At 43.0% G+C, this 11527-nt stretch overlaps 1 protein-coding gene across 1 annotated transcript in view; it reads left to right on the top strand.

Moving 5' to 3' along the window:
* Positions 1 to 290: 290 nt before the first annotated feature.
* XPO4 (exportin 4) overlaps positions 291 to 11527 on the top strand; it is a 72732-nt gene continuing 61495 nt past the window's right edge. Inside the window, exon 1 of the mRNA XM_054383597.1 lies at positions 291 to 368. Coding sequence (XP_054239572.1) covers positions 291 to 368 — 78 coding nt within the window. The remainder of the gene's footprint in view (positions 369 to 11527) is intronic.

The following is an 11527-nucleotide window of genomic DNA, read 5'->3' as shown; positions in this document are numbered from 1 at the left end:
AGGTCCCGCCGCGTGCACCGAGCCCGCCCTAGGGGCCGTCGGCCAGTCGGTCTGTGGCAGGGCGGAACAGGACAGTACGGGACGGGAGGACAGCGCGCGGCGCGCAGGGTGGGGGCTGTCTCTGGCCGTGTCGAGCGGCCCCCGCTGGCTGGCGGCCGGTGGTCACGCTGCGGCAGCGCCACCGCTTCGCCTCCGCGCCGGGGCCGGGCCGGGACACGCTGCGCCCAGGATTGGCTGCGCCGCTGCCTCGTCCCAGAATGCAGCGCATGGCGCGTCATTGAAGAGAGACCATGATGGCGGCGGCCGCGGCGGCGGGGGGGGCCCCCGAGGTGATCGCCCAGCTGGAGAACGCGGCCAAAGTGCTGATGGTGAGGCGGGCAGCGGCACGCGCCGCGCCCCGAGCGGCGTCTCGCGGCGGGGGTGCCCGTGCCGCCCCCCCTCCCTTCCCCGTCTCCGCTCCCGCTGCCCTCGCCCCTCAGGCGCGGGGCTCGGGGCGCAGCCTGCCGGGGTGCGGCGACTGTCGCCCCCTCCTCGGCTTCTCCCGCTCCCTCACTGGCCTTCTCCTCCGCGGGCAGCCGCCACCTCGTCGGTTTCTCCCTGTCACCCTGCAGCCGGGTCGGCCACCGCCGCGCACGCCGCGCCGCTCCTCCATGTGCTGCCCTCTTTCTCCCCCGACCCGGGCAGGTTGCCGGCTGTCCGCGCCCTAGCTTCCCGCCTCGGCAGGGTGTCCCGTCCACTCACGCCCCGAGCCCCTGCACTGCCATTGTGCGCCGCAGAAACCTTAGCTGAAGTTGCGGTGAGCCGCGGCAGCGGCAGGGCGGTGGGAGGTCGTGCCCGGTGCCCGGTCCCCGGCCCAGCGTGGGCAGTGGGGCACCTCCGGCAGCGTGGTGGCGAGCTCAGAAGTGCCGCGAACAGAGCTCAGCGCCGCCGCTTCCAGAGTTTTCCTTTCCGTGGTGGAGCATGGAGTAGTCAGAGGCTGCCGCATAGAAGCAAAGCGATTAGTGGTGCTTCGATCAGTGGTTCGATGAGCCCTCATCTTGTTATTGCCAGTTAACTGTTCGTGCTGACTGTGAATGTGTTGTGTACTGTTTTCTGTGGCTGTATGAGAGAGAAAGTCCATATGGCAAAACTCAGAACTACGGTGAGCTGAATGCCTGTAGCCACCGTTGATGTTAAAACCCCTTAGTCTTGCATCCTTGTAGAAGTTTTTTGTGCCTTTGAATGAAAAACTATATATTGGCCTGTGTCATTTACCAGGTCCTACTTGCAGATCTTCTGAAAAGTCTAGCTGAAGGCCTTGCCCACAATTTATCTTACCAAAACATGATTCCAAGAAATAGTGTTTTTAAGTTATTAATATTAAAGGGGTTTCAAACCACCAAGCAGATAGCAGGAAAGTTTGCATAGTATTGATAACTGATCAGTGGCCAGAACCTGAACAGTTGCAATTTCTTGCCTGGCTGAAGTGGACGGACTGTAGAGCAACCCACAATTAGCTGTGCTTGCAAGTGTCCCCGTCAAAACACATGTACGTTGCTCTTTGTGAAATCAAAGCCTGAAAAGCATGACTGTATTCCCAACAGGAAAGTAAAGGCAGATAGCTTAGCAACAAGTACTAATCCTTTTAGAGGAAAACTCAAAGTATGTGAACAGTAAAACATAGATTATTGGACATTCTCATAATGTCTGTGTATCAGTTTTAAAATAACACAGTTGCTGTAATAAGCAGATTGTGTAGAGGAAATACATAGTAAGTAGTATTATGAGACAGAAGACATGGATGGAAGCTGGCAGTCAGCATCAGTATTAAACTGATGCTGCTTGGAGTGGCATATCCAGAGTTTTGTGCTTGAAAACTCAAATGTTACTTGTGTTGGTATCATTTACCTAGCATTGTCCTGCCATTATAGAGGGGAGATGCAGTTAAAAGTTGCAGGCCTTGTAGGATAGCATTTGTGCTCCTGTTGAAGAATAGGTGCTGAACTTACTGGTAAAAGTATTTCTTGGATTTGCGAGGACATTGTTATTAGGATCTTCCTTGGATTTCTAGGTCACTCTCTCTTGCCAGCCTCTGATAATATGAAAGCTGACTTGTTGTGGTCATTAGCTTTTCCACAGCTGCTCTTGGAAGTGTCATAGATGGCATTGAGCTTACAAGAGTTAGGTGGCTCTTCCTGCGGAAGCTGCATAAAGGAGAGATACTTACAAAAGCTATCTGTGAGGCTAAGGACTTTGAGATGGATTGACTGTAGAGCAGCTGTGAGAATCTGTTTAGGGTTATTGCTCTGTTTCTTCTAAAAAATTGTGAAGACTTCGGAGTAATGGAGGGGAGGAGGAGTGCAGCTCACCAGGTGCTTTATAAAGGTGGATGTGAGTCCGCAGAAACCAAAAGGATTATATGTTTGCTCTCATTTTTTCTCACTAACAACTGTGGAAAAACAAGGGCTGAATCATGTTTCAGGACTGCATCTGGGCAGTGATGATGTTAATTTAACCAGAGGTCTACACTATTTGGTAAAATCTGGTAAAAGGTCTACTTGGAGATGAGGGTAACTGTGTGCGGCACTTGGGAAACATGAACTGATCGAGTAAATTGGTGGAATCACTTAGAAAGTTGTTTATGTAAAAAAAATCTAAGGACTTGGGGGAGGGTGGTAGACATAGTGCTTGTAATGGACCTCATGAATAGGGACTGGCACCTTGCAGTGGAGCCATACCTGAAGCAGTGGCATAGGGCAGTGCTGTGAATACTTTGAGAATGGCAGAAAGTTTTAACTGGGCAGGAAGTCCTGGAAGGGTTCAGCAATGTTTTCTTGTGGCAGTCTGTGGCAGCTGACACAGTAACAATCCTTATAAAATACAGTTGACTAGGGAGGCATCAAAGGTGGTGCAACATACCTGAGTGTGGAGCAGGGAGTGGTGGTGGTTTATGTGATAGTTGCTTTGATTTCAAATAGAAATACTGAGCTTTGGGGGGAGAATAATGGACTAGAGGAATTCAGACATGCTAATAAAAAAAACCTGAATGTTTTTAAGTAAGTGTCCTTGAGGGTAGGTATGGATTACTGTGAGCTCTCTAAATCTTCGATAAGTATTTTCATAGTTCTTCTTTTTAACTTGCTCTGGGTTAGTTGAGTTTTCCATTTGGAAAACTACTTTTTATATGTTGGATAAGAGATATGTTAGCTCTGATCTCATAAACTGGTTATCTTTATTGACTTGACAAACCATGGCATGCAGTGCATAAAAACTGGAAAGATTCACAGAATCACAGAAACATTCAGGTTGATAAAGACCCTCACTAAGTCCAACTGATAACCCTGCTCTACAAGGTTCACCCCTAAACCATATCCTCAAGCACCACATCCAAATGACCCTTAAACACATTCAGGGTTGGTGACCCAACCACCTCCCTGGGCAGCCTATTTCAATGCCTGACCACTCTTTCTGTGAAAAAAAAATTTCTGATTGTCCAGTTTAAACCTACCCATTTGCAGCTTGAGGCCATTCCCTCTTGTTCTATCACGAATTACCTGGGAGAAGAGACCAGCACCAGCCTCTCTACAATGTCCTTTCAAGTAGTTGTGGAGAGCAATGAGGTCTCCCCTCAGCCTCCTCTTTTCCAAACTAAACAGCGCCAGCTCCTTTCGTCCTCTTCATAAGATTTATTCTCCAGGCCCTTCACCAGCTTTGTTGCCCTCCTCTGCACTCACTCCAGCACATCCACATCTCTCCTGTATTGAGGTGCCCCAAACTGAACACAATACTCAAGGTGTGGCCTCATCTGAGCTGAGTACAAGGGTGCAATCACCTCCCTACTCCTGCTGGACACAGTGCTTCTAATGCAAGCCCGGATGCTATTGGCTTTCTTGGCCACCTGGGCACACTGCTTGTAAATGAGAACCCCCAGGTCCCTTTCTGCCAGACAGCTTTCCAGCCACACTTCCCCAATCCTGTAGCGTTGCTCGAGGTTGTTGTGACCCAAGTGCAGGACCTGGCATTTGGCCTTGCTGAAGGTCATGCCATGAACGTTGGCCTATCGATCAAATTTATCCAAGTCCCTCTGTAGAGCCTCCCTCCCCTCAGCACTCTCACCTAACTTGGTGTCATTTGCAAACTTCCTGATGACACACTCTGTCTTCATCAAGGTCATCAATAAAGATGTTAAACAGAAGTGGTCCCAACACCGAGCCCTGTGGAACACCGCTTGTGACCATCTGCCAGCTGATCTCTCACCAAACTCCTCTACAGCTGTATAGAAATGCTTTTTCCTTTGTTACGAATGTCTTTTAACAGGTTCTAAATAGCCCACATTCAAAATGTTTAGTTTAGAAAGTTACTGAAATTTGGTCTAAGTTGAAGAGTTACAAAAGATGAACATGTCAACTCAAAAGATGAATTGTTATTAGCTGCTGAATGTGACTTTGAGTGCTGGGTCTGTGACAGTTTTCTTTCATGCGTGTAAGAGTTTTTCCTGCATAAAAAAGTATGTGCTTTTTTGGGTACTTAATCCCTTTCCAATAAAGCTAAATGATGTTTACTTGAAATAAGGTCCCCATAGTGCCTTGTAACTTAAAGTGTAACAGTGTGGTTGTTCAGTTCCACATGCACCTTTGACCCATGAGACTTTTGTCTTGGTGAAGACCATGAATCACAAATTTACTGCTCTTCCATTTCCAATTGGTATGGCATCTCCTATACAAATGTTTATGATTCCTATCTATTACATTGTTTTTAGCTCAGGTGGTAAGTAATGCAAAATACAATTAGCATCAGTTAAGCACTGTTTTAAGTGCCTTCATTGATGAGAGAATACATAGCATGTACTATTAAGGAAAGTGACGTGTCATGCCATAGATGAAAAGCTGAAGTAGGAAGCATGCATAAGACTGTTTAGTTATTGCTGAGAGTTTTTTAAAGTGGGTTGAAATCTTTTAGCATATGATATTCTGTGACATCTAAATGGAAATTCACAGGTTATAACTTGCTGCTGCCACCCCTCCCCAAAATGGGATGTTCTGTTCCTACCTGTAGTGCCACTTTCTCCCTTCTGACCCTGTGATGAACATATTGCTGAGATGACATAGGAATTAACCAAGGCAATGATTTTTGTCAGGTTAGCAAGATGAATTGGCTATCTCTGCAGCCATTTATGTTGCAGAGCTAGTACAGGAAGGGCTGAAATTAGATTGTTGGACATAGACAGGGCTGGTCTGCCCCTATTAGCAGTGGTGAGCTGTCAGATTGGCTCAAGTGTATCGTATACCTTCACTGTACAATTTACTTGTGAACTCAGACTGTCTTGATAGTAGAAATGACAGACTTTTCTTAGAGGTGTACAATGAAAAGACAAGTTCCAGAAAGGGAAATTCCAGCTGGAGAGAAGGAAAAGAAAATTTAAAAAATCACTGTAAGTGTAGCTATAGTGAAGGCTTCCTGGAGAGGCTGTGGGATCTCCCATCTTCAGAAATACTTAAAACTTGACTAAACAAGGTCCTGAACAACCTGATCTAACTTTAAAACAAGTTCTCTTTTGGGCAGGGGACTGAGCGAAGTGAGGTCTAGAGGTCTCTATTATCCTAAGCTATTCTATGCAGCATGGATCTGAGTAGCAATAACAGGTTGAAGAATATTTGAGCAGAGGCTTTTGTAGAAGAATTCCCTTCTTGAAAAGTTTGTAAATGTTCTCATTTCACTGGGGTCTGTTCTAGGGGTGGTAGAGATTCACACGTTATCTTTTTGAGGTACTACTTAGTTTGTGGCTTATCCTGCTCTTGTGAGAGGTTTCAGGCTAAAGTTGGGTAGTCTGACAATGGTCATACAAACTTCTCTTCAAGATGTTGAAATAAGTTTATAGAATAGGAATATAAAGGAACACATTATTGTCCTTAAAATTGGAGACTGAATTTTTTATATCATCTACCCCAACAATTTGTATGGTTGGGTTTTTTTTGAGCTGCCTTTCTTGGAGTCCAGGGCTGTGACAATTCTCCTTTCACAAGGAACTTCAGTTTCTCATTGCAACCTGTCTTCATTGTGGGGCAGTTTTTCAGGCTGCGAAGCATGACTGATAATGAGGGTGAAAGAGAGAGATGGACTAGCTCTGGTTTTGCTATGGCAGGTTACATATTGGAAACTATTGGACCGATGAATTGTTCCAGTGCTGAGAAGATTTGCTGAAATCCTGTTAGTTATCATCAAGCAAAACAAGATGGATTTTTGTACTATATTATAGCTGGATTAGACTAAATATCTGCCCAGATGAGTTCTGTTTCCAGTGATCACCTCTAGATAAGGGGTCTGAAAGAGAAGGACAATCATTTTGCTAGTATACACTTTACCTAATTTGAATTAGCAATTTGAAGAGCACAAGATAGTTTTGTTTTGTTTAAAGATTGTTGATCAACATTTCATCCATGTGTGTGTCCAGTTGTTTATGGAATGAATTTATATTTTTAAGTTTCTTAGTTCTTGTATTATCATTGTCTGATGGTAATGAGTTCCCCATGTCTTTTTGGATAAAAACACATTGTTGAGAGAAGCCTACTATTGGGTCATTTCATTGTTTCTTGAATTATGAGAAATACCTGATCATTGTTCTGATTTTTTCCCTGTGATATCCTTTGTGGTTTTTATAGCTCTGTGTCATATTGCATGTTCCAGTGATCTCTTAGCTAAGCTGAAGGGTCTTGTCAGTTTTCCATGTGGGAGATTCCCCATACATCTAATCATCCCTGTACCCTTCTCTAGCTTTTTAGATTTAGAATACCATTTTTGAGATAGACTGACCAGAACTGCATTCTTTTGTGATATGTATACTTGAGGATTTTAAATGACTGTACATTTTTTTATATTCTTCTGTATTCCTTTCCCAACAGTACTTAACATTGTGCTTTTCTTTACTTGTGCAGCAAGGTAATGTTTTCTGAAGACTATGCCCAAGCCGTCCGCATCTTTTTCTTAAGTAACTCATGTGTATGTGTAGTTTTTCTTCCTTTTGCTTAAGAACTGGTATGGTTGGTGCATTTTACAGTTCAGATTACAGCTTGGGAGATAAGTACATGCAGTCTGTCGCATGCTAATGAAACTTTTACCTGGGAGCTGAGTACTAATGTGCATGGAGCATATCTGAAGCATATCTAAGGCTGAGGAACTGAGAGCAGGAATGTAAGGATCAATAGATCCTGACATCCCTGAAAGCAAAGATAGCATCTGATGAAATGAAAATCTAACAAAATAAGATTCTTCATGCTTAGGGTTTATTTCCCCTGACTGTTTCACAGAGGGAGTGTTGTCTTTCTGAATCGAGATGGTGTTTCACACTTACTTGACTTGTCACTGATGCATTGGCGTACTTCTATATTTTGTTCTGAGTTGTCAATGAAAATTCTGTGTGCTCTTAGATTCATCTACTTGGGAGCTTCATTAGTCTGCAACTCCATCTGGATAATTCTTCTTTAGGCACTACCTACTGCTGTCTTCCCTTTAAACTGCTTCCTAAGAGTCTTATCATTGTTACGCTAATCTGTGTTCATTAGTTAATTAACAGCTTTCCATATGGAGGGGGAGAAGAAATCCTTTTGATTATTAAGTTGAGCTGATGGTGTCACAAGCAGCTAAGTAAAATGTTCCTTTCCATCAATTTCTGGTACTGTTTAGATACTAAAAACTCGTCTGCAATAGGTATACCTCAAACTTTGCTGTTTCTGAGACTTGATGAGGGGCAAGCTGTAGAGTGCTGCCTTTGGCTCTATGAAAGCATAGAGTAGCAGTACACCCACCTGGGTGGCTGCATAGTGAACTGGATTGGGAGGTGGATGCAGTGAGGAAAGGATTTTTTTAATGGAGGTAATTTTCACTGCGCTGCATTATAAACAATTTTGCTACTTTGACAGAGATGAAAAAGCTTGCCTATGCTCCTGAAAGAAACTTTAATCAAATTATTCTGTTAAACCACTTAGGAAGCAGCAGATATAATTCCCTTTGTCTTTATATCAAGACTGATTTTATTTGTTTTTATTTATTTTTTTAAATAGAAAATGCACTTAAAGTTATTTGGAGCAAGTCAATGAAGTTTTATTGCTTTTGCTATTCTTGAAGTCAGATAAGTTGGCTATCTAACTCAAAATTTACAGAACTGTGAAAGAGAATATGAAGAAGTTTGTGCAAAAATGATGGATTTCAGTATTTATTGTCATGCCGTTTGGCTGTTACGCACAGCTGTGCAGAATAGCAGAGGCACAGCCATGGTAGTGTTGAAAATACAACTTAAGCCAGAGTCTCTTGAAGGCTTTTTATAATTAATTTGTGGCTGTGAAATCAATGAAGAGCAGAAAGGTGTTTTGCCATGAAATTTTACTCTTTATGAAGGCAATCCCTAGGATTTCAGAAAGCTTGGCCAAGGTGAAGCATGTTTCATAGAAGCCTAAACCAGCTGAACAGTGAGTGATTGAGAAAACGCATTACTTGTCTTTTTGCTGGATTGACTATCTGCTAGTTTAGTGAGCTGAGCTGGCTTCTGGAAGAAGAAGGTCCATCACTGCATTGCTTCTCTGGCAGCCACAACCTTGGAGTTCTGGGGAGGCAGCCCCTGTTCATTACTGTCATCTTAAACCAGGATCCTGTTGCAATGAAGGAAGAGAATAATACCAGCATTTTTCACAAATGTGTTTTGGAATCTGTTCATGGGAAGAGCTGCAGAAAAGTTACATGATACTTGTCTTTTTGTGAACTTTACTGAAGTTGTCTGTTTTCCTGGTAAAAGTAGATACTAATGCTTATAGACTGCTGGTGTTTTGAGAGGGTTGCTCTGGTATGGCATTAAGGCTGTGTTGGAGGGGGAGTTACATTCCTTGACTCTTTACAGTTTTTCAGAAATGGGTAACTTGATGGGTTTGAAAACACCAAAAGGTGGTTGAGCCATGCTCAAACAGTTCTTCAGGCATCTTTGGAAAGAGCTTGACTTTGACTCTTTCACATTGCAAGTAAATATCCTGGCTGCTGAGTTTTTTGCTCCAGCAACAAGTGAAGATGGGCAGAGGCAGTTCATAGATCAGCTAGTCTGACTTCCCTGCCAATGCAGGAGTGCCTAGATCATGTTGCACAGGAACGTGTCCACAATGTGGACTGCAGCATCATTAACATGGAGTCTGAAAATAAAGTAGTTGTGTGTACTCCAGAGGCTGGTGGATTGTCCTGCACCACAAGGGATCTGTGTCTCTGGGACTTAATTATTGGTTTGTACAGAGGTTGATGGTCAGTTGGACACCAGACCAATATCCTTTATAAAACAATATTCCAACTGTTAATTGTGACATTGGTGATGATATGCAAACAGTATCAGTTAACAAACAGTAGAAACCACGGTACAAACGCAAACCATGTTGGCTCACCTGTGTGCTCACTGAGGAGTTACTGCTCAACTGCCACCTTTCTGTCATGGGGTGCCACAAGAGAAGTCATACCTCCATGCATCGCCTGCCTGAGGATAGGGGAGGAGTTCCCATGCAGTTGATGTGGAGGCAAGGTCCTTCCTGGACCAGGATCTACACGTGTAGCTTCTCTGCCTTGAACATGCAGCAAAGTTGTTTTGATGATTTTATCTGGCTCTGCTAATAGGTGGTCTTCAAGGTTTTGAAATGAACATCCCCAAACTCTATCTGCCACAGTTTGGTCTTGGAATCACATAGGTTCTTCAGTCAGGTCCTCATTAATTTTGCCATGACTTTACCCAGGCATTGTTGGCAGACCCTGCCTACCTGCTGTGGGTTTCACCTTACAGTTCAATTAGATTCCTCTTAGGTTAACACCCCTCATCTTAAAGCTACATTTTACACATTGGTCACTGGTAGATTTCATGAGGACTCCACAGCATCTGTAGTGTATATGTATGTATGGGTATGCAGTAACTGGAGATCCCCAAATGGGAGACCAGATCTGTATGTCTTGTTGCAACAGGACTACAGACCTGGGGAGAGAAGTGTAGAGGGGAAATGTTCCCCCCTTGCAGCTAGAGATGCTGGTTTGGTATTAGATGCCTTAAAACTGAATTTGTGTGTTGTTATAGCAGTGGCTGAAAGAATTTATATTTCATTGATCTTATGTGCAAACAGAGCTTTGCATGTTTTCTGCTCTGATCAGACTTTTTGGATTTTATCTTCTATTTTTTTAAGGTCTTAACTGTTCACATTTAGCCTTTTATCATCTATTTAGTCACTGACTTCTATTTGTTTTGCTAGTTATGTTGATGCCCTTGTGACTTTTCTTTCAACCATGCTTTTTTGGTAGCTTCCCAGATGGCTACATCTTGCATCGTTACTGAGAAAATGTGCAAATAGGTTTAGAGAACATAAACACTCCTCTCCAGTGAAGAAAATACAAATAGCACTTTCCTTACCTGTCAGCAACACTGACAAAAGCCTAACCCAAAACCCAAACATGCTTCTTCATGAGAGATTTAGGGAGGCTTACTGCAAAGCCTTCATTTTGTGAGATTGTTTTAAGTAGGATTAAGAATAGGTGTTGAGTAGCTTCAGGATAATGAGTTGTTCATTCGGGAATATATAAATATTCAATTCTAATATCAAAAGAAATGGCAGTATTGTTTCTGGAGCTATTCTTCTCTTTGTGTTACAACAGCATTCCTTCTAACAGTGCTGAGAATAAAATATGTAATTATGACTACGTTTCTTCACAGTAATTTTTTAGTAAGTGTGTGGAAGAGCCCTGTGACTCTTCAGACCTTAAGACTTAGCTCATTTATGCAGGTTTCTCAGAGTAAGCTCAGGCACTTTAAGGGAGTCTTAAAAATTGCCTCTTTTGAATAAAACCCAAAAATATATGGGTGTAGAATAAAATAAATTATTGAAAGCATTTTGGAAGAGTATTTCTCAAAATATGTATTGTGCCATCTGCTCCTTTGTATGTTGAAGGATGAATACTGAGATACGTAACTTCTTCAGTAACATGGTTCAGGCTGTATCTACAAGAGCAAAACAAAGTAGTGAAAGAAGGTAGAAGTACGTGGCATCTTGCCTTCTCAAGTATGTACAATACTGTGTATGTTTCTGCCCTTTTCCAGTAATGGGCAAAATCTTAGGGAATGGAGCTTTTTCTAGATTTCGTGTCTCTATAATTAATGTTTGTTTGCTTACATGATTCAGATACGGTATTTAGTTGTATCTGCCTGAAAGTTTGCATTAATGCCCTAACAGTTAAAAGCCATTAATAAAAGTGGGTGTTTAAGGCTGTGCCATTTTCATAGTATGCTGAGACAAAGGAGTGTTCCAAATGTAATTTAGATAAACTTTGAAAACTTTAAAAACTTCATTATCTCATTTTTAACCAACTCCTTCTAAAGAACTGTGATGGGACAAAATGGTTTTGAAATTTTAGCAAGATTGGTGGAGGAGGAAGTGCTAAAACCTGAATTTTGGCAGGGAACCAGACTGCCCTGTGTTGCCTGCCTTTCTTCATTAACTTGGTGGGAGGAAATGCTTCTGTCATAGGAGGCAAAGCCTAAAACACT

This window comes from Indicator indicator, chromosome 1, assembly GCF_027791375.1.
Source record: "Indicator indicator isolate 239-I01 chromosome 1, UM_Iind_1.1, whole genome shotgun sequence".
NCBI classification, from domain to species: Eukaryota; Metazoa; Chordata; class Aves; order Piciformes; family Indicatoridae; genus Indicator; species Indicator indicator.
The sequence above is the reverse complement of the archived record's forward strand: the minus strand, read 5'-3'. Positions and strand labels throughout refer to the sequence as shown.